The sequence below is a fragment of the Toxorhynchites rutilus genome, chromosome 2 (assembly GCF_029784135.1).
Source record: "Toxorhynchites rutilus septentrionalis strain SRP chromosome 2, ASM2978413v1, whole genome shotgun sequence".
In the NCBI taxonomy this organism is placed as follows: Eukaryota; Metazoa; Arthropoda; class Insecta; order Diptera; family Culicidae; genus Toxorhynchites; species Toxorhynchites rutilus.
Window position 1 is genome coordinate 301,907,995 of NC_073745.1, and position 24,654 is coordinate 301,932,648.

General features: G+C 37.3%; 1 protein-coding gene across 1 annotated transcript in view; it reads left to right on the forward strand.

The window, feature by feature from the left end:
* The window catches only part of LOC129771700 (E3 ubiquitin-protein ligase AMFR-like), a 115,321-nt gene extending 91,662 nt beyond the window's left edge, over positions 1–23,659 (forward strand). Inside the window, exons 6-10 of the mRNA XM_055775625.1 lie at positions 1,681–1,833; positions 20,975–21,065; positions 21,798–22,143; positions 22,207–23,079; positions 23,157–23,659. Coding sequence (XP_055631600.1) covers positions 1,681–1,833; positions 20,975–21,065; positions 21,798–22,143; positions 22,207–23,079; positions 23,157–23,496 — 1,803 coding nt within the window. The 3' untranslated portion in view covers positions 23,497–23,659. The remainder of the gene's footprint in view (positions 1–1,680; positions 1,834–20,974; positions 21,066–21,797; positions 22,144–22,206; positions 23,080–23,156) is intronic.
* Positions 23,660–24,654: the final 995 nt, after the last annotated feature.

Here is a 24,654-nt window from a genome sequence, read left to right on the forward strand (position 1 = left end):
CTTAAAACTATTAAAACTTTCAAAACATTCAATACTCTATAAACTTATAAAACTTTCAAAACATTCAATACTCTATAAACTCATAAAACTTTTAAAACTTCAAAGACACAAAAATCTAAAATCTCCGAAAACATTGAAAAGTCTGAACCCTAAAAACATTAAAAAAAAATTGAAAACATTGAAAGTTTTAAAAACATTAAAAACTTCAAATACCCTTAAAACTAGTCAGTAAGTAACCATCTTCTAACTCGTAGACATTTTATTCATTGAATGAAGTTATTGTCATGCCATTTCGTTAAGTCGATGAAAAAGTGTGGTTGTAACGTTTGGGCGTCATTGTTTTTAGGGTCTCTAATAAGAGGCACATTTGACAGCACAGGCATAGGTACTAAAGTACCTATACTAGCCTGCAAGGGTCCTGTAAAATGGTCGTTTCGAGATACGTTGGTATCGCACTATTCTGGAAAATTATTCTATGCGCCACAACCGGCCAGATATTATGGTTTACTACAAGGGCGACTGACGAGTCGCCAAAATCGACGTAGCTATTACGTTGAACCAAAATTTGGAGATGATCCGTGCGTCTTACCATCTACAGGTAATGGTCTGTGCTCCCGTACCCGAGTGGTTTGTCTCACACATTATCATGCTGGAGGTTCGGACTCGATTCCCGCTCGGGCCGGAGGATTTTTCGATGAAGGGATTACTACCGACTACCTTGGTCACGTGTATTCTAGAGCATGCCACACGAAAAATAACTACGTTACTTACGTTGCCATCACCGATATGCACTTCTCGAACATCACCAGCCACAGACTTTCTTATACAGCTAACGTTGAGTGGAGGCGATCTGGTCCATACCTCTCAGGCAGAGATCCCAAGTTCAATTCTCACTCCCGACATTCTTCCAAAAAATGGATTGTTTATAAATAAAAAAACCCAACAGTAAGAAATACATTCATATTTCTTCGACGGAATAGATATGGCTGATCATTTTTACAGAGGATATTTGTACCATGGAAATCTTCAAAAAATGTTTGCTAGATCGATTTGAAGCTATGACTACTCAAGTTCCTAAATACATGTTGCGTCTTTTCCGACTTGTTTTTCCCAAAATCCAAACAATTGAAGATACATCACCATAAAATTGAAGTTAACGACGAATCGAGTACCAAAATCGTTTTGACAGCCTGGGGATTTTTGTTCTAACCATTGAACTTGATGAAACAATTATTGAATAGAGTGCCATGGCCACTTGGTGTCGGACTACCAAATATGGTGGCGTTGAATGAGTTCAACATCGCATGCAACAAGCAGCCTCTACGTCGTCCCAAGTCACGAAAAAAAAACACAATCCTTCACCAGAAACCTCCTAAGGTTTCGTTTGTATTCATTACTGACCGACAGCTGTGCGGAACGCTTAAATTAATTATCGTAAGTTTATCGATAACCCAAAGCTCAGACCAGAGCTATGCATGGGCGCTCGAACTGCCACGGGTGATAAATGATATATTCAAACGGGAATGATGCAAAAAAAAAACAAATAATAATGATAAATAGATGTTTTGACAACCACGCGAGCAACGGAAGCTAACTCGAGTAAATGAATAATCTTTCTATCATTTCACTTCACCCTTACCTCAACTATTACACTTTTTTCTCTATTTTTATTCATTGCAGCTCTCCTTCTCGCCCACGACCCCGGGATGGTCCCACTTCCGGCTGATTGCCCTCCTGTCGGCAATTCTCACCCTGTCCGGCTTCATGCTAATCGTTTCGATCGGAGTGGGCGTCTTCAACGGCGTCAACACGTTTGCCTTTATGGCGGCTGAGGTAAGTCACGTCACGTTGCGAGATTGTGTTATAATAGTATGTATAGTGTGTAGAGAAAAAAAAAGTGACGGTACACTCCATCGTGACACTGACTGTGAGTCAGTAATGGAGCCCATTAGGGCCAACTCAATGCGCTGCAGTCGTTTCTTACCTTCGATATGTAACCGGTTATAACTTCCAGTGAATCGATGAATAATACACGCAATAAATAGCGTGTTATACCAAATGTTTGGCGGCTAAATTCCAAAAATTCCAAAAATTCTTATTTTTCGTTTTATAACATTTTCACTCAAAAATATCCCTCGGAGAGAGCTTTAGTTTCATTCGAACATAGTAAAATGGTGAATAATACAAAGTTTATAAATATATTAAATATGTGGTTTCCAGAGTTTCCTTAAGAATGCATTTCAGATCACAATCTAATCAGACGAAAAGATTTCAAGTAATGATTTTTTTTTGTAGAGAAAGGTTGCACATTTTAAATGCGTCCATGTAAAAAAAGGAAAAAGTCCATAAGTAAGAGCATTCTCCGATCAATTGTTTAATTATCATGTAGTGAATTATTTAATTTGAGGAAGAGTCTCTAAATGTGAGTTCATGTCTGAATATTGAATGTTTCTCTGAAATATGAAAATAAAATTTTGTGTTTAATCCAAAATAAAACTCGAAATTTGAAATTCGAATTGTATATTTAAATCCGACACTGAATCAGAAATTCATTCGAGATATAAATTGAAAATTCAAACCCACAACCCCATCTCGTATCCGGTATTAAATGTAGAGTCTCATATTTGTAACACCAACGAATCTTAAGAAGAGATCTAGAATACAGAATCCTAATCTAAATCTAAATCTAATTCTGATCTAAATCTTGATTAGATCAACGATCTGAATGTCGATTCTAAATAATTTGGGATCTAGAACCGAAATTTGAATTCTGGTAGGTGGGAGTTGCATTGGAATCGAACTTTTTACCCTTGTTTATCAATCGGAGTATAGATATGGATTTAAAGTTTCGAATCATATGTGAACGTTACTAAAATTTCTTAATTCCATATATCGGAATGGGATTTGAATCGGCAATTTGAGTTGTGACTCCCCAATCTAATTTGAGTTCTGAGTCGAAATCAGAATTGGAAAACTGTGTCCAAAATTTCAGGCCTGCATCTGAAATCGAATCCTAAATTGAGCTCGGTATTTGAATCTTAAGTCTGAATTCATTTTTTGAATCTCCAATCTGAATCTCCAATCCTGGTTCTGGAAATGGAATCCGTATTTCAAATACGGTATTGACAGTAGAATCTCATATCTGAAATAATGTGGAATACGGACGAATCCCAGCAAGCGAATTCGAATCAGAATCTGAAACATAATACAAATGATCAAAAATAGATCTGATTTTAATTCCTATTTTTTCCATCTTGAACCTGGAGTCTGAATTTGCATTAGATCTGCAATCTGAATCGCGATTCTAACCTAGTATTTAACCTAGTATTTGAGATTGAACCTAGTATTTGAACAGAAATGAGCTCGAAATAACATTTGAATCGAAATTTGGGTTCTTGCTTAGCAATCGGGAATCGGATTTAGATTTAAAAATTTAGAATCGTATCTAATCGTCACTGAAAATTTAAAATCTCATATATCAACTGGAGTTGGATCAGCAATGTGAATTTCTATTTCAGTATCTGTTTTTATAACTCGAATTGTCGATCGAGATCATTACCTGAATTTAGAACCTCGAATCTGAGGTCGGAAATCTGAGGTCGGAAATCTGAAGTTGGAATGAATCCCAGAACGTGAATTTGAATTTGAATCTGATTTCTGAATCTAGACCCTATATCTAAGTTTGAATCTGGACACTTATTTGAACACGTAACAGTATCTGGGATTTTAATCTCGAATCTGGATTTACATCTGCGGTTTGAATTCCGATTTCGGAATCAACCTTACAATGTAAATGCTGAATGTAGAATATAGACATAAATATGAATATGGCATTGAATCCAGAATTTAATCTTGAATCTGGAGTCTAAAACTGGATTATGCCTGTAGGATGATTTTCAATTAAGAATTTTCTAGTATCTGGAATAGAAATTTCAATTCTGTATTCTCAATCGGAATTTTGATCGCGAATCGCAGCGTTTAGTATTTTAATCGTGAATCACGAGTATGAATTCAGATCTGATGTTTGAATTTCGATTTTAGAACCTGAAATCACAATTATCCTTAATATGTGAATTAATGTCTTAATTATTTGTTCACAATCTAGATCTGAAACTAAATCCGTATTGTGAATGTTAAACGGAAACTCGAATTTCAAACATCGATTTCCATCCATGACATGACATCCAAACAGGAAATTTAAATTCTGAGATCTAAAATCTTCTAGTGAATTTAATTGAAATTGATGCGGAATCCAGATTATGAATTTGAATTTTGAAGCTCGAACAAAGGTTTAATCTAAATTCAAAATATCATATCTTAAATCGAAGTTTTGCAATACGAATCTCTGAATTTGAATTTAAATCTGGATTCATGATTCGGAAGAATCCAAAGTTTCAAATAAAAAAATGTGTATATGAGTTGTTACCTCTTTCGATATATAGATCGGCCAGAAGGGTTAATCCTAAGTTTCCCCCGATCCTTGGTCTAGGTTTGTGTATTTGATATGCATATGTGTGTACGAGTGATTAAAACAAACCTATGTCCTATGGTAATCCTCAGGATCCTACTTTACATTCTAATTTAATCCTACCTATTTTCTTATCGGTAACAGAGTCTAGATCTCCAGCATTCGAACCTTAATTTGAAATTTAATCTTGAATTTGGAGTCTGTTGCTTATTTCGGATTTGCTACATATGAATTTTAAATACGGATTTTCAATCAGGATCTGGATTATTATCCAGATCTTGGATTCCAAATACTTTATCTGAATTCAGAACCATAAATCTGAGTTCGAAAATCTGAAATCCGATTGAATCTCATAACGTGAACTCGGATCTCAATTCTAGATTCTAGATCTAAGTTTGAATCTGAGCACATATTTGAGCTCGACACAACGATCTAGATTTTAATTGTGAATCACGAGTGCGGATTTTTGATCTGCGGTTTGAATTCAGGAATTTCGAATTTGGATTCTCGGAATTCGTAATCGTAATCAATTCTAAACTGTGGAATACGTTTTAAATCTCAAGTCGAGAATCTAGGTGTGAATCTGAACCCATAATCCGTGAATCCAAGGCCATCGATATCGGTTTCGGAATTGTGAACACCGATTCCGGATTTTCGGCATTTGCATCTGAATACACTGTATCAGGAAACTGGAGTCTACAACGGGATTGTCTCGATTCAAAATTATATATTGAGTTACCCAAAAAATTATTGCCGATCCTTTTTCATTACAAATAAAATACTTTTTTTATACATAGAATGAACGCATAATGATGGCATATGCATCGCTTTAAAGTGTAATTATTTTTTGGAATATTTTATGAATAAAGTTTTATCTAGGAGTGTAAATGTAGAGAACAAAAATGTCGGGAAGAAAAAAAAAATCGATCTGTTTTGTTATTTTGTGGACTTACACATCTTTTGCCATTTGTTCCAAAAACAATTCCCTGAAACGTTCATACTGATATTTTGAGACCTTTTAATACAGATATTTTATTGTTTGTATGAAAAATTCCCCCGTCGTCTTTGATAGTTAATTGTTCAATAGGTATAATAATAATATATAAATAGATAATAGATTTTGCATCGATTTCAAAATAAAGCCAAATTTTTCGTTCTATATACAAAAAAATGTGTTTTATTCGTTTGGATCCGAGTAGTAGTTTGGATCCTGGATTTTCAATCGAAATCTGGATTTGTATTTTAAATCTAGAATTTGGATTTCGTATAAAAATGTAGAATCTCATATTTGAAGTGAAATTCCTAGTTGGCCCCACATATGATTTGCGAATCTTGAAAACTTGAATCTTGAAAACGAACTGGGAATTCAAATTCTCGATCGAAAACAAAAAGGGGAATCCGAATCCGGGCTTGGATTTCTACACATAACGGATTTAGAATCTCAATTCTGAGATAGAAAAACTGAAATATGATCGATTCTTAGAACGTGAGTTCAAATCGAGTCTGAATTCGAACTCCAGATCACAATTTGAATCTTACCCCTTATACAAACCCAAATCTGGGAATTTTAATCCTGAAACGCATACCGAATTTGGATCTTCGATTTCAAAATCCAAATTCTTAATGAACTTGTGAATTACAATCTTTAACCAGTTTCTAGAATCTTGATCTGAGACCATACCTATATCTTGAATATTGAAGATCGGTTCCCGGGTCCCGAATTGGAATCCGATACTGAATTAGAAATTTGTAAATCGAATTTGAAATTCTTAACAAAATTTGGATCTATGATTCGATTTTCGATTCCCGAAACCAAATCTAAAATCCGGATTTTACATCAAGATCTTAGTTTGAAATCCAAAATTCATTTTCGTGTTCGGTATTAAATGTAGAATCCGATATCTGGAATAATTTCAACTACGAGCAAATCTCAGGCAGTGATTTCGGAATGAAATACTGATTCCATAATCCAAATCGGTATCTGTATTCGACACTGAAAGAGTAATTCTTATTCTGAATCTGGATCAGATTTCAGGTTTTGGTCCTGGAACAGGAACAGATCTGCAAGCTAAGTCCGGATTTTCTAAAACAGAAGTTCGAATTCTGGAATCTAAATCGTGTTTTGGATTTGGGTTTTTAATCTAGAATCTCAATTTGATAAATCCAGAATCTGAATTCTGCACCTGGTACCTGAGTTTATAATCTCATATCTGATCCTCACTTCAATAAATATCTACGTTCATTTCGAAATATACAAAAAAAATTCTTCGTTTGAGAACCTATTAAACGCCCACGATTGACTCTATAGTCTCTTACAGCCTGTATTTTTTCTCGAAAGTGTTTTCCAACCATCGATAGAGGATCCGCTTTCTATAAATTACTGTGCGTTGTGCTTATATTTGAAAATGTTGGAGTCTCATACCTAAAGAAATCTGAATTGCGATTACCGAATCTGAATGTGGAATTTGGATTCTCAATCGGAATCAGAATTGCGTGATTATATCCAAAACATGGATTCCAAACCCGGTATTATCATTTAGAATCTCAGAACATGAATCTGATCACGTTTTGAACACGTTTCAAATCTCGAATCTGGATTTAGATCTGCTGTTGAAGTTCCTAGTTTGGAATACGAAGTCATAATCGACCTGCAAATGTGAATTACCTGAAACTAGAATCTTCATGTCAATTGAAATCCGTGTTGTGAATCCAAATTTTTTTGAATTTTGACCATCGATTCCTCAAACATGAATCTAATTTTTGAACCAGAAATTTCGATTCTGGAATCGGCACATAAATCTTTATGTGAAATTCGGATTCTGATTCGGAAGATGAATTGGGATTATGAATGTTGAAGCGCGATTTAATCGGAATTTGGAATCTCGTATCGAGTTTCTGGAATCTCAATGTGAATTCGAATGCTGGAAGATCGCGTCTCGAATGTTTCGAGTTTGAAATTTCAAGTCTGTAATCCCAATACGAATATGGAATTCTAACCAAATTTGAACCGGCTATTTGAATGTAAAAAACGTATCTACACCTGAATTTGAACTCGAAACTGAATCTTGAATTTAGAGTATGTTACTAAATTTAAGTCCGACACTCAATTTTCGAATCTGATTTCGGAATGTGGATTTCCAATCGGGATCTGAATTTGATATTTGAATCCAAGATCTGAATTTAGAATCTCATATTTCGTATCGTTTATTTCAAAAACTGCATTTGAATTGAACTGGAATTAAAAACGTCGATTTTGGGAATACTGAACATTTAAATTGACATTGCATTAACACTTAAAACAGAAAATCGAATTCAAAATGATGCATCCGGATTCCAAATCGGAATCTGAATTCGGATTTTAAATCTCGTATGGAAAAAAAATTTAAACATAGAATCTCATATCAGAAATTGAATGTCTGAAATCTTTAAACTGAAACTCTTGTCTGATCTCTGTATCCGTAATAATCCGTTTAATCTACAAACCAAATCACTACCAGCATTCAAAACTGATCCTCGAAACAAGAGATTGCAATCAGAGCTCCGAATTTGAGTCTGGAGTTTGGATTCTCATTGGATATGGATATGATATCTAAATCCGGAATCTGGATCCTTAATGTAGAATCTCGTATCTGATCTTCACTTTAGCATACAGTAGAACCCCGATTATCCGCGGAATAGTCGGGCTAGGTCACCGCGTATAACGAAATTCGCGGATAAGGCAATGAAGCGTTAAAAATGAGGTGTAAGCCAAAAAAAAATTGTTTCAGCATGAAAACTATGTTTCATCAATACAGAAAGCATTAAACCAATGTCCAGATAATGTGAAAGTCATGACCAAAACAAAACCGCAAGACCCTACCACTCAATGGCAAATTTCGGGAAGGTTTATAGAATTACTAGAATTCTACTGTATATCTAATTTCATTTTGAAAGCTAGAATATTTTTAGAGTGTTTTTGTGATGTTCAGGAACCCATTGAACGCACGGTTGACTCCATAGTCTCACTCACAGCTTGTATTTTTTTCTCGAAAGTTTCCTCGAACGTTTGATAGAGGATCCACTTTTGAAAGGGCATCTATAAATTACTGTGTGTGTTATGCTAATTCGCTACTAGACGACTCTGTAGGACAAAAAGAAGTCCACCGTTTTCGCCCATGAGGTGTCAATCTAACGTTGTTTTGTTTTTCGCGGTTGAATGACCAATTTAAATTTAAAATATAAACAAAGCAACATATTTTGATCCTTTTTCAAACAGGTAGTAGACCGAACTCGACTATGCACGAGGTGCTATACCCGGGAAATTGAGTACTGCAAAATAATGAAAACGTTGAAGGCAGTAATGTTCATGAGGAAAATCTTTGTATTAACGATTTTCCTATTTAGGATGGTATCTTCGTTTTTATTTCATTCACGACTCTTCATATGAAAAGGAAGGGCATTGGCATTCAAAACCCTAGAAGCGAACGAGAAAACGAAACACAATCGCAAAAAGTGAACAAACTCAAATACGACATTCGAACGAGAGCGAATATCGAAAAAAACCGGAAAAGAAAAAGTCGGAACAATATCGTCAAGGTCATCAGTGTCATGCATGAGTGAATCTGTGATCACCGGAGAAAGCTTCCAAGCAGTTTTAGAATATCGAAGATTTAAAAAAAATCGGATTGCTGCCCATTAATAGCCTTCAAACCATCGGTCGATAGATTCAGAAAGGTCGTCAAACTGTTCGAATTCATTATGATAATAATTAGTCATTAACAACGACGCGGTTTGCAAAAGTGTCGACGCCGGGCGCTAGCAGTTCAATTATAATCGCGGTATTAAGGTGTGACTTAAGTATATTAGAAGGTCACCGACAAGTTGAAATGCAAAGCAGGAATATTTCCATAGTCTCGTAGAACTTTCCCCTCGTTCCTAAAAATAGCGTCACAAGCGGCGGAACGGAACAATATGCATTATTCAGCGCCCGAAGCACTCGAAGGCATATTTGTCGAGACGGTTCTATTTTTTCCCACCAATAACCGTCCGACCGATTGCGTCAAGTTGTCGGTAAGTCACTTGAAGGTGGCATGAGTTAATTGTATTATACTCTCTTTTTGTGCAGACGGACGGGGACTAAAACATCACTTGCTCCAAAACAGTGCACCTCCGAGAATGACAAAAGCCGTGCTGCGCAGTTTTTTGTCGTCTCTCGCGGTGGCGATGGAGAATTTTATTAATTGCAATCACGCAAATTTTAGCTGCGGTAACAACCACCGCAGTCACGCAAAGAAACAAGACAGGCCACTGCCAAAATAACAAATTAAACGAGCGACCAAAGTCGCTAGATTGTGGCCGGCTGTATGATTTGAATACATTGTCTAGGCCGGGGAGGAGCTCTCGGCTCAACAAGGGCGACCCTGTACCAATGCACGTAATGTGGGGGTTTTAATATGTTTTGGGCCGCGAGAGCTTTTATTGCCTTCCAGACGACAACGACGGATAAGCGGTCGGATGCGGTAGAGGCAATTGATAAACACATGCTACAACCAATCAACGGGCGCTCAGGTCTCAGGTCATAATCCCCATGGTCATCGGCAGCCAGCGAATTGCTTTTCCCCTAGATTTTCCTTTTCGCCGACCTGCCTCAAAGCGTGTGTAATTATCATTCACACGTAGCGCGAAGGCTACAGCAAATAAAAAAAAAAGATGTGATAATGATGGCATTTCTTCCGTTTCTTGTATGTTTGTTGATTGTGTCCGGAGTCCGAATGGGGGTCACGTGGTGAGGCTCACGATTGTGTCGGGAGAACCGAGGAAACCCTGAACTTTTGACGAAGAAAAGGAGGAAAAGAATTTCACGTCTGATGCGGCATTTTTTTTTGTTGTTGTTTGTTGTTCACAGTGTCGAGCATATTAAAATTGCATACCCACTCTTGGGTTGGCACTAAAAAGGAAGAAAATTTCGCGAAGAAAAGGTCAGCCGGGGTGCGGTAATGGCTAAAAGATGACGGTCAACGTTGGAATTGATTCCGAGTGCAGTTGCAGTTGCATTATCGATCTTACCGGACTAATTATCTTCGAGGAAGAAAAGGGGAAAAAGGGGTCACGGCTGATGCCAGGAAATGGAATTTAGGCCATTGGTCGAACATGTTACACACATGATGATTCAGGGCTAAAAGGTAATATTTTTCTTGGAATCGTAGAGCATAACTGCACGTGATGCTTGCAAGGGAAGGCTCAGAAAACATGAAACATGACTATTACTTGTAATACAGGTCAGACTCGATTATCCGGAGTATTGATTTTTTTTTACTCCGGATAATCGAGTCGAAAAAAACATTTTTTTTGCATGTATTTTTTTTATTTTTTGAATATAAAAGAGGAATTTGATTTTTCATTCATCCCCTTAAAGTCAGAAAACACCTTTACATGAAAAAAATAAATTTATCCAGATTCTCTCAGGAGGTGATAGGCGATCATATTTGATGAAAAAATCCTTCTACGCATATGTTCGAATTTCAACAATGACTGAGCTATAGAACTTTTTCTACATTGAAAAGTACGCTACGGAAGACAACTCTGTTGCCTTCATTTGAAAGATGAGAAAATTTAGTATAGGATATAGTAGTGGAACATCTAAATTAGTATATTTTAATAACATTTTGGAAGTGAAAAACTTAAAAGTTAATAATTTTTAATGTGTTATTATTACTTTCATCCTAAAAATTGTACTAACTGAATTGTTCCCATTAATTAAATTAAAGCTCTCAAACCGCTCTACAATTTGTTCTTTGACACCTAAATTCTATCTTTCTTAATTTGGCTGCAATATCGATATAAAGAATTCCTTGTAAAAAATCAAACAAAATCTCAAAAATCACTATTTTACCCCACTGTACATGTAATAGCTACTCAAATTTCACCTTAACGTTGAAAGGTTACATTTCTTCTTGAAATGAGTCATATATTTGAAATATAAAAAAAATATTTTTTTCCAAACTGTATATAATCGAGTCCAAAATTGTATATAATCGAATCACATATAATCGAGTCTGTATGTAATCGAGTCCGACCTGTATCAAATGAAAGGGATTGACTAGTAGAACACCGTTATTTCTTAAAAATGCAAATCCAAAATGGCCGCCACCACAAAGTGGCGCCAAATATATATTTTTTTCAAAACCACTTCAATATGGGTATCAAATGAAAGTGCTCGACTAGTAGAACATAGCAGATCATGAAAAATTCAAATCCAATATGGCCGCAGTCCCCAAATAACTAATTACTTTTTAATGGTTTCATCCAGCTTGCCCTGTTTGTATGTATGTTTGAGTGTTTGTAGGATTGCCCCACATTGATTGAAATTTGACCCCGTTCCTGATCACTGATTGTTCTGAAATTTGGAACATAAAGGGTGTGTCACATCAAATTGCATCACGGAAAAAACGCTGTAGAAATTCGCCCAGTAGACCGATCCTTTTGAAAATTTTAGACAGTAAAATAAAAACTATTAAACAACTTTTGGCATTTTCTTTTTATTCATACTTCGAGCCCAAGCCCGTATGCTCGCACCATCCTCTTTACCCCGTCCATAAGGTTCTGTACAACGTCGGGTTGTAGTTTTTTTTGAACAGAAATCCATTTTCTCTTGAAGTCCGCCTCCGATTTGACAACTTTTGGGTTCTTCCGGAGGGCCTGCTTCATAATCGCCCAATATTTCTCTATTGGGCGAAGCTCCGGCGCGTTGGGCGGATTCATTTCCTTTGGCACGAAGGTGACCCCGTTGGCTTCGTACCACTCCAACACGTCCTTTGAATAGTGGCACTAAGCGAGATCCGGCCAGAAGATGGTCGGGCCCTCGTGCTGATTCAATAGTGGTAGTAAGCGCTTCTGTAGGCACTCCTTAAGGTAAACCTGCCCGTTTACCGTGCCGGTCATCACGAAGGGGGCGCTCCGCTTTCCGCAAGAGCAGATCGCTTGCCACACCATGTACTTTTTGGCAAACTTGGATAGTTTCTGCTTGCGAATCTCCTCCGGAACGCTAAATTTGTCCTCTGTGGAGAAGAACAACAGGCCCGGCAGCTGACGAAAGTCCGCTTTGACGTAGGTTTCGTCGTCCATTACCAGGCAATGCGGCTTCGTCAGCATTTCGGTGTACAGCTTCCGGGCTCGCGTCTTCCCCACCATGTTTTGCCTTTCGTCGCGGTTAGGAGCCTTCTGAACCTTGTATGTACGCAGGCCCTCCCGCTGCTTGGTCCGCTGGACGAATGAACTTGACAAATTCAGCTTATTGGCGACATCCCGGACCGAACTTCTCGGATCACGTCTAAACTGCTTAACTACGCGCTTGTGATCTTTTTCACTGACGGAGCATCCATTTTTGCCGTTCTTCACCTTCCGGTCGATGGTTAGGTTCTCGAAGTATCGTTTTAGTACTCTGCTGACCGTGGATTGGACGATTCTCAGCATCTTACCGATGTCCCGATGTGACAACTCCGGATTCTCGAAATGAGTGCGCAGGATTAATTCACGACGCTCTTTTTCGTTCGACGACATTTTTCCAAATTTACGAAAAATTGACAGTGAAGCATGGCCAACGTGATCTATACACTCTTATCTGATTATAAGCGAAAGCTGAAGATATAATTCCTAAAAATGAAGTTTATACAGCGTTTTTTCCGTGATGCAATTTGATGTGACACACCCTTTACCTTTGATTATACTGCCATTATAAAACTGCTTGAAAATTCAATTTAGCCCCCGCTAAAAATGTATTTTGATACTTACTTTGATACTGTACTTTTAACCAATCTCGAAGTACAACTGTTTTGTGATTCCGGGTTCTACGTACGGAGAGAAACATCCTGAGAAAGGTTAACTTCGTCTTCTAGTTGAACAGCAACACAATAAAGTAATATAAGCTACGTTTCTGAGTTCTGTATTATGTTTCGATATAACGTATAATTTTGAAAGTAAAATGTACGTTATATCGAAGTTACCCTGTGTTGTTATCAAATGAAATGATTTGACTAATAGAATACAGTAAATAATTAAAATATTCCGAAGAAAGTTAGGTAAGAAATAAAAATTAAACAAAAGTTGAATGGTTTTATTGTAGAGATACCATTGAAGTATACTAATGGTACTGATAATTTACTAAAAACTAGAAAATAATTAGACAAGTAACAGTTAGTAGTTATCACATCCGTTCCTTCATTCATGTTTGTGTTGTTGATAATGTAGTGTATTCTCCAAGTCAAGCCATTCAGCCATTTTTCAGCGGCGGCCAAATTGAATTTTTCAAGATAATGGAATACGCAGTTTTATAATGGCAATAGAATTGAAAGTATGTTCCAAATTTCAGATCAATCTGTGATCAGGAACGGGGTCAAATTTCAATTAATGTGGGGCAATCCTACAAACACCCAAACATACATACAAACAGGGCAAGCTGAATGAAACCATAAAAAGGAAATGGTTTATTTGGGAACTGCGGTCATCTTGGATGTGTATTTTTCATTGATCGGGTTCTTAGAAAATATGTAATCCGCTATTTTGTGGTGGCGGCCATTTTGGATTTGCTTTTTTCATAAATAACTATGTTCTACTAGTCAAGCCCTTTCATTTGATACCCATATTGGCTATTCAATATGGAATTATTATATAAATTATTCAAAATTTCCGAAAATCTAAAATAAAATACTCCGGATAATCGAGTCCGACCTGTAATATTAATTTTTTTATACCTTTCACAATCGGTTGAATTTATTTATTTTTTTAATTATTATTGAGTATTACTAGTCATCTCCGACAGGTTGTTAGAAATTCAATGATATTACGTAAAATATTCGTTTTCGAGTCGTCGTCATATTTATCTAACATGGGCGTCCTATAATGTGCAAATACAGGTTGGTAATTATTTGATTGCTACGAACAAATTCATTAAATCAATGATATTTCATTTCTTTGAAGTTCATTAAAAATTTCAGAAAAATTGACCGAAAATTTAAAGTATTAGAGGAACTGGTACAAATTCGGTACCCCGTGGGTAATTTGGTACCCACCCGGATCTCCGGCGGTAATGAACGCACTCTGGTGGTGAATAAAAAAGTGTTCTAGTAATGTAGTAACAAACGTCAGATGCCAAAAACCCAAAATATCTGTGTTTTAAAAAAAATAAGTTTTGTTGTTTTTGAAATCTCATGTGCGTCTTTTGAAAAATCATTAAAAATCGAATAGTGAGCCGATTTTAAATATTAAAGCTGGTTTGGATCAAGAAATTGATGTTCTTCAACGAATTCGAGTAAGTGTATCGAGATTTTAATCACAAATTTCTTAGATTTCATTCCAAAGTGAAAATTCGGTATGCGGGTAATTTGGCACCCCAATGTAAACATAGTGTTGATAATATACTATGCTAAGTATTGCATGCCCATGCAGCAGAATTAAATTTCGCCCGATTTGGAGATTGATTCGTTTTACTTTTTTAGTTAGAAATAAATCGAAATAAATTTGTTCACTTTTTCTTGAAAAAATTGTTTTTTGTTCCTCTTTGTTTTGTAAAATTACATGCTTTTTCGTCAAAGTCGAGTTAATTTACGTAAGATAGTGTACTTCACTTCTATTTTGTATGAAAATGTCAAAAAATAAATTTTTCAGTGATTTCAGGACGGTTCTTTTAATTTGAAAAAATAACAAAATCGGGTGCCAAATTTATACCCAGTCATCTCGGGTACTCGAATTAGAGTTGTTTCACTTCTATGCTCAAAGCTCCGAGCCAAATCAAGATTTTTGAAATCGGTTTGCGGGAAATTGTTCTCAATAGATCCCTTCATAAGCTGACGTAATTGAAGAAATTCCGAGCATTGGCATATTAAATATCAAATATTAAATACTAAATATTAAATATTAAATATTAAATATTAAATATTAAATATTAAATATTAAATATTAAATATTAAATATTAAATATTAAATATTAAATATTAAATATTAAATATTAAATATTAAATATTAAATATTAAATATTAAATATTAAATATTAAATATTAAATATTAAAAATTAAATATTAAATATTAAATATTAAATATTAAATATTAAATATTAAATATTAAATATTAAATATTAAATATTAAATAATAAATATTAAATAAACGCTTCGAAATATAAAACTTATCTATCGAGAAAAATTACGACAATCATGCTAAATTCAGAAACACTGAACAAGGTACAAATTTTTTTTCGATGAAAGGTGTATTACTTTGGATTTTTTTACTGTTCGAATCTTGGCACCATGTTTTATTAACCACAATCAACGAACCTTGAAAGCGAGTAGGTGTGGTGCAGTTAATAAAAAGGAAATTTCCCTGTCCAACTTGTTTATAATTACAGCTCCTAAGACTTTAATAGTTGTATCGGTACTCGAAGAAGAAGGAATTTGTCACAGTGTCACATGTTATCAGTATTGAGAATTGGCAATTAGAAAGGAATGAAGTTATCGATTTTGTGGAAGATGATGAAGTAAGTGAATGCATACAGATATCAGCTGGAAATAACAACTCTTGAATATGTGAACGAATAGCAGAAGGCAATTCAAACAAAATGACAATACATAATTCGAGTTCTATTATTGAACGCACAGAACAACTCACCTTTTTAGCTCGTATACTGTTTTTAAGTGATATACGAGATATTGCTGTGTCGCAGATATATGTTATGTCGAATAGTGTAATAATATGTTGTATTACAGCTCACACGATAAATAATATAATAAATGTTTTTCTATACATTATGCATATCATACGAAAATAAATTATACATATTAGAGAAAAAAAACGATTTTTCGTTAGAAAAAAAATCTGTTTTCAATATACCCCGTTTCTATTATATCACACGAAATTTTTTTTTGAACGTGATATAACCGAGACATCACTGTACTTCCTGATTTAGATATTCGTAAAATGTATAGCTTCTATGTAGAGAAATGTGTCCATATCCGTATCCGTGTCCTAAACATTCTGTTTTGATTGCCTATTGTGTGGTACATGAAATCGGGGTTTTCCAAAAAAAATATATATCTGATGCCAAATGTCTTCAAATTGCATGAAATCTACTGTCACCTCGGAATAACTTTTTTTGTTGTTGCTAAAATTTACTCTCTGGAACTATGTCGTTTTTTTTGTGTAAAGCCAATTTTTGATAATTTTTTTAATAAAGCAGTAAATTTTGTCGTTTCGTGCAATTTAAAGGCATTTTGCATCAATTTTTTTTTGAAAATCCAGATTTCATGTACTTTCCCCCTTGGGAGATTTTCGAGGGTCAAAAAATTTAAACGTTGAATGCTTTGAGGCACATGTCCGATTGAGCTGCAATTTTTCACAGGTCATTGTTTTAAGCTAATAAAAAAAAACGTACATGGCCGATTCGTTAAATTCGATCATGATTTTTTTCCACTCTAATGTTTCCACTGTGGGTTTCCATAATTTTGATGACAATGTCAAGATGTATGTAATGGGATGAAACGACAACTTCAAGTACATGAGAAAGATATAACTATTAAAAACACGTAATAGCTTACAGTGATGCTTGTTCAGGCCAAATGATCATATTAACCCTTTCCCGTACAACATCGAGTCTCACTCGTAGTGTACTTGCATAACATAGGGCGCTAGAACGCTCAGCAAAGTAGTGAAATTACTTTATGTGTGACGTATTAAATAATACGGGAAGGGGTTAAGGTAACATTGACATGGATGGAAATTGCTCAGTCATCGAAGACATACATTTTCGATAAAAAGAATAATATTGAAACTATAGACCACAAATTTGTTGTATCGGGTCATCCCTATCTACCGAATGACCGTGATTTCGGGTTATTAGAAATGAAAATTAAAAAAGCAAATTACTTATGCAACCCTGAGGGTTATTATGAATGATAGAGAAATTTAGAAGAAGACATACATTTTCGATAAAAAGAATGTCACAGTCGGATTTCATTTCAACGAAATCATTAGAAGGGTCGACAACAAGTAGATGAACAAATACCGCGGGCGAATCTGTCTCTTGGGTACAAATGTATGAGATGAGATTCATGAAATATTCTATAAAACTTCGTTAGATGCTACTGAATTCTACTTTCTGGATCTTCCACCTGAAATAGTAAGACCCAAAATATACGGAAATATCAGACTACTTCCTTTAAATATCTCCATTAGACCAGTTTCGGAAGAAAACATAAAGATATTATGATATTCACCCTTATTCTTGCTAACGGTCGTATCTGCTTCTGTTCGAACAGGTTCGGAGAAGGTATTATTAGTTTCGTACGAATCCGTTCTAACCACTAGACTTTTTTGGAACTTAAAAATGTCGAAAGTATCAGATCCAAGATTTTATGCATCACTCAAATTTCATGCAAGATTTCATCAAAGCAACGATGAAAGTGTCACCCATACGTGTATGGCTGATGGGGCGAACATGACGATGACGAACATGATAAGCGAGTGTCTTCCGGGCTGCATAGTGTATAATGCTCAGGAGTTCATTGAGCCTGATCACGAACATCACTGCCACGTACGCTTTCACGTCACTTACACTTCACTTATTCTTTTTGTGTCTATCATCATTGTCACAGACAGTTGCGTATGAAAATTAACTCCGCGAAGTAAAAGTGTTCATTCCCGTTTATAAGAGACATGTTGGTTGCATAATATCAGGTGTTTGAACGTTGTGTCGGTTGCATAATTTCGGACGTTTTATTGTTATGCAGGTAAAATTAATACAGCGTATGAGATAATATTCCATTTAATTAATCGTATATTTTAGAACGACAAGTTTGCGATTATACCTCGATGATTAGTTTGCTGAATAAAATGCTGGCTCAAAGATGAAGAGAAATACTTGGATGCTCGGGAATAATATAGTTGTTGAACATATGGAAATGTAATTCTACGCTAGAGATAAAACATGACTAAAGGGTGTGTCACATCAAATTGCATCACGGAAAAAACGCTGTAGAAATTCGCCCAGTAGACCGATCCTTTTGAAAATTTTAGACAGTAAAATAAAAACTATTCAACAACTTTTGGCATTTTCTTTTTAATCATACTTCGAGCCCAAGCTCGTATGCTCGCACCTTCCTCTTTACCCCGTCCATAAGGTTCTGTACAACGTCAGGTTGTAGTTTTTTTTGAACAGAAATCCATTTTCTCTTGAAGTCCGCCTCCGATTTGACAACTTTTGGGTTCTTCCGGAGGGCCTGCTTCATAATCGCCCAATATTTCTCTATTGGGGGAAGCTCCGGCGCGTTGGGCGGGTTCATTTCCTTTGGCACGAAGGTGACCCCGTTGGCTTCGTACCACTCCAACACGTCCTTTGAATAGTGGAACGAAGCGAGATCCGGCCAGAAGATGGTCGGGCCCTCGTGCTGCTTCAATAGTGGTAGTAAGCGCTTCTGTAGGCACTCCTTAAGGTAAACCTGCCCGTTTACCGTGCCGGTCATCACGAAGGGAGCGCTCCGCTTTCCGCAAGAGCAGATGGCTTGCCACACCATGTACTTTTTGGCAAACTTGGATAGTTTCTGCTTGCGAATCTCCTCCGGAACGCTGAATTTGTCCTCTGCGGAGAAGAACAACAGGCCCGGCAGCTGACGAAAGTCCGCTTTGACGTAGGTTCCGTCGTCCATTACCAGGCAATGCGGCTTCGTCAGCATTTCGGTTTACAGCTTCCGGGCTCGCGTCTTCCCCACCATGTTTTGCCTTTCGTCGCGGTTAGGAGCCTTCTGAACCTTGTATGTACGCAGGCCCTCCCGCTGCTTGGTCCGCTGGACGAATGAACTTGACAAATTCAGCTTATTGGCGACATCCCGGACCGAACAACTCGGATCACGTCTAAACTGCTTAACCACGCGCTTGTGATCTTTTTCACTGACTGAGCATCCATTTTTGCCGTTCTTCACCTTCCGGTCGATGGTTAGGTTCCCGAAGTATCGTTTTAGTACTCTGCTGACCGTGGATTGGACGATTCCCAGCATCTTACCGATGTCCCGATGTGACAACTCCGGATTCTCGAAATGAGTGTACAAGATTAATTCACGACGCTCTTTTTCGTTCGACGACATTTTTCCAAATTTACGAAAAATTGACAGTGAAGCATGGCCAACGTGATCTATACACTCTTATTTGATTATAAAACCAAAGCTGAAGATATAATTCCTAAAAATTAAATTTCTACAGCGTTTTTTCCGTGATGCAATTTGATGTGACACACCCTTTATTATGTTTAATAATCGAAATCTCGCATACTCTTGTACTTAGCTCTGTCTTACTCGTTTGAATAGTGAGAAATATTTAGAATCATTTTTTATGAACCGTTTCTACAATTTTGATGAATAATAATATTTTCAATATCTTAGAACAACCCCAAATTTATCCACCTCACGATCAGTATAATATGAGCAGAATCCCATATGGGATTCTGAAGTTTAATCCTTTTATCCTTCCCATTCTCCTTAATTACATCCCATAGCGCATTTACCGAATCCAAATAAACAAATTTACGTCCTCTGGATACGTCAGAATTTCGTTCTAAAAAGGTCACCAGGCGGGTAAATTGCTGTTTGTTTGTCTTTCGTTTCTTAAACAAGACAAGACATTATTCAAAATGTAAGCAAAAAAGCTAAATAAATATGAAATTAAACTTACTCCATTCCGCGTGACTAGCTTTCACCATCTAAAACACAAGTGACAAATATATCTGTTTTTCTCCGTGACATGACAGTATCGTGGTATTCATAATAGCACCGAGTTCATCAAAGTTGTCACGACAAATTAACTCTTCTGGATTCTACACACACGGTGACAGCCGTAATAAGGTTGTATACAATTCACTTCGTTTTCACCGTGAAGTGACATTCGTGAACAGGCCCATTGTTAGGTTTATTGAAGTTTGATTTTTCGTGGATTAGCTTCCTGAATAGGTTAAAGTGTGGTCTTCGAGAGGTTCCTGGAAGTCATAGTATTTATATGATGAAAGTTTCAACGTCGTTTTCCTTTCCGTTGATTACAACGTCTTTCAATTATGTGGAAACCTCTAATTCTACATCTAGCTAATTGGACATGAATAATTGGGCATTTTAAATTTTTTATTGGACATTTTTGTATACATCGAGTTTGGGACCCAAATTATGGCCCCAGATTGAAATTCGCCACCAGACGTCGACACTGTACCACTGTCATCGCGAATGTCCAGTTACAGGTCACAATTGCCTCTAATGCGACACTGAGTGGTGCCTCGGAATGTCGAATAAGACGTAACTTACTGTATAACAGTTGCATCAGGCACAAGCGGATTCATTTCTTCAATTAGAATTGCTAACACTTGATCATGATCCTTACCATATACAAATTTATATACATTTATGCATTTTTTTATTTAATATTTACCAATAATGTTTGTTATTTGTGCTTTAACTAAACGTACTTTACTCATCTAAAGCTTTACTTCTGCTTTTGGATTATTTTCAGTGTGTACTACTTTCCATTCGAACCCTACACGTGTTGATTCGGTATGCGATGTTTCTTTACGATATGCGACAAGGAGGAATCACTCATGAATGTAAGTACGATATTGAAAAGCTATTCTCCCTAACACCAAATTTTCCTTTGTTTGTTGATGATTGAAGGTTTTGGATTCCTTATCCAATGAATATTTATCGGGTTTCTGTGGTCCCATTATCACTTAATGGAACATAAACCAATTGCTACGTAAAATTAATGTTGCTAGCAAAGGCAACCCCTATCGCTAACGATTGATCGGTCATTTGTTACGTTCCATTTTGTTGATGTTGATTATGAATATAGCATTAGGCTGTTGTTCAACGGAACTGTAATAGAATTCCGCTAATTTTGCAGACTATGTCTGAGACAAGACCAGACAGCATAGGATTGGTTTCAGGATCGATATCGTCAAATCCAATCCGATTGATTGATGGTTGATTCTGTTAGTATCAACAGAAGCGAATTTCACATGACTACAAAAAAATTATAATCGAAACCACAGTCGAAAAGCAGTCTGAAAATCTGAGTTCATTATCCCTAGATATTTGTGGCACGCTTTCAATTCCATAATGCTATGAAAAAAATCGACATTCAACAGGCTTCCTTAACTGAAAAATAATCATCGACGGCTGTCATCGCGCCCGAGAGCCGCTAATTAAGTAGATAATCGAGCTCGTTAACCACCCCACACAGCTCACAACATTTTTCGCACGTTTCAATCCGCGGAGAACATTAGCACTGCTTGCTAATCGATGGCTTCCGTCAATTTTTTTTTTTCGTTTCATTGCAGCCATTTCGTGGGACAAACGTGGCCCGGTGGCATACTACATCGAACTGGTGTTTGAGGTGGCCGCCCTCTTCATGGATTTTGGCCACCATCTGCATATGTTGCTGTGGAGCAATATCTTCCTCTCGATGGCAAGCTTGGTGATAATTATGCATTTAAGATACCTGATCAACGAAATTCAGCGCAAGATCAAGAAGCATCGGAACTATCTGTGGGTGTTGAATCACATGGAGAAGAGCTACCCGCTGGCGACGGCGGAAGATCTCAAGCAGAACTCGGACAACTGTGCGATTTGCTGGGAGAAAATGGAGACCGCCAGGAAGCTGCCTTGTGCGCATCTTTTCCACAAGTGAGTTCTTTGCTTTTCGGCGCAATATTTTGTATTCTTTATGGGTGTTTCCTTTGTTTTCAGTTCATGTCTCCAATCCTGGCTGGAACAGGACACAAGTTGTCCCACGTGTCGTCTCGGATTGAGCGTCCACAACAACAACGCCAGTATTTTGGAAAACGAGATCCGCATCGATGACACGGAGCCGGCCGGTCGTACCGCCAACAATCACTTCTTCCATTTCAACGGATCCCGTTACGTTTCCTGGTTGCCAAACTTCTCCGTGGAGGTTACCCACATCAATACGGTCTTGCGGAATGATCCCATTCCCCGGGAAACGGCCGCAGCAAATCATACGTCCCAGATAAGAAACATGGCGCGGCATGTGCAGGAGATGTTCCCCCGCTTCCCGTTACCTACCCTGATAGCGGATCTGCAAAACTCCCGCTCGATCGAAGTAACGATCGATAATATCCTCGAGGGACGACTGCAAGTCCCGGCCCGATTTCAGGAATTTGACGATCTACTCGACGACGATCCGACGATTGCCACCACTCCAAACGTTTCCCTCAACGAAAGCAACAACAGTAGTGGCCACTTGAGCAATAGCAACAGCTTCATCAGTACTGGCAGTAGTCCGCCAGATTCGCCATCTTCTCCGTCGGGGGTTGATTTCCCTGCGGTAACCGCCAACGATTACTACGTCAATGCGAACGAATTCCATCCGAACGGCCACTACGGGTCGGTCTCGACACCCCCTTCTCCTGCCGGAAGCAGTGGTAGCGGATACGAGGTCGAACGCAACACCAATATCTTTGGCAATTTCGATAACCTCCTGCGGGACGACAGTTTCGATGATGTTATACCTCTCGGGGAGCGATTTTCCAAAAGCTCCGAGGAACGAGAGCGCATTTTACAGCGACGAAAGGAACAGCTGCTTTTGATCGCGCGAAGAAAGTGCGTACCGAATCACATCAGGACTGTCAAATACTCGATGTCAACACGCTAACAATGTTTTTATTTTCCATTTTTAGGTACGTGGAGAAGAACAAATCCGAACTGAATCAGATGCCACAGGCCGGCTACAGCCAGGGTGATGCCATTCGACATCGGAACAAAAGCTGCATGGAGGAAGTTCCGCAGCAGAAGCAGCAGCAGTCGCCATTTAAATATTCGTCCATATCCTCCTCGATCTCCTCCTCCTCGACATCGTCGTCAGCGTCGGAGATTAGAAGTTCCCCATCTAACACATCATCCTTTTCGTCCGCGTCACATTCGTCCTCCGCCGTTGCCAGTGGAATTGTTGCTATCGTGAATGTCACCACCACCAGTGAGCAACAGCAGCAGCAGCAGCAGCAACAGCGGCCAAATTAAGTTTACGTTAGTAGTGAGTGCATCTTATAGGCGTAAACAATTTTAAAACAAAACATTGTGATTATTATGGAATAGAATGTAATCAATTAAGTAAATTTGCAAACAAACAACAACAAAAAATTGAACAACAAATAATACACGGGCGGGCGGAAGCAGAAGCTTTTTTTCAGCTGGCAAAACACAGAGAAGAAGGAAAATCTACGGTATCGATTAGTAAAGAGAAGAAAAAAAATATGGATAGAGTAAAACAAACATAATTTTAGTGGGGCCTGCGCGCTATTTAGGAGAGATGCAAAACTTGTCAATAAACCTAATTAAATTAGAACCACTAAATAGGCAAAAAGAGTGCGAAGTGCTGAATTTGATATTTGCAAACAGTTTGATACGCGCGAGAAACCGATAAGATAGAGGATGAGGATGAGGCAACAGGAGACAGGGAAGCGGAGGGGGGGAACTATGCAAGCGTTGTGATGTTATTTATTTATATATATACATACGGTAATACAATAATGAACTCAAAAGCAAAACGTATTTTGGAACGGACAGAAAGCAGATGAGCAGTAAGTCTTAGTGATAATAAAATTAATTTGTTACTTTTCGTTTCTAGACTAGCGTGTGTGTGTGTCCCGTTAGAGCTAATTATATATCACATCCTTGCTTTTCAGGCTGGTTCTTAAACATCCCACTACACTTCAACGAGTAAAAGAAAGAACTTGGATCTGTTGGTAACGACAGGCAGATTTTTTTTCAAGCCATGAATAGAAGTGAAGTTGAGAAGGCCTTTATCCACCTAAAGCATCGAATAAGTAACGACTCACAGCGCAGCTTCTTCAAGGTGAGTCCGGTAAAACTTATACAGTGTACTTACCGGTTGATAGTCAGGATCTGGAACGCGGAACAGCTACCGAAGAAGTGGAAAGAAGGGTAATCTGTCCCATTTATCAAAAAAGTAACAAGCTGGGTTGTAATAACTACCGTGCAATCACGATCCCAAATTGTGCCTACCAGATTCTATCCCAGATCATCTCTCATCGTCTATCGCTAGTGTATTAACGTTCCATAACTATAGAACCACTTCATTTTTCTGAGTTTCCAGAGATATGTAAGAAGTAGGTTGAATTGAAGTATATAGTGTAGAATACAATAACTATCTCTATA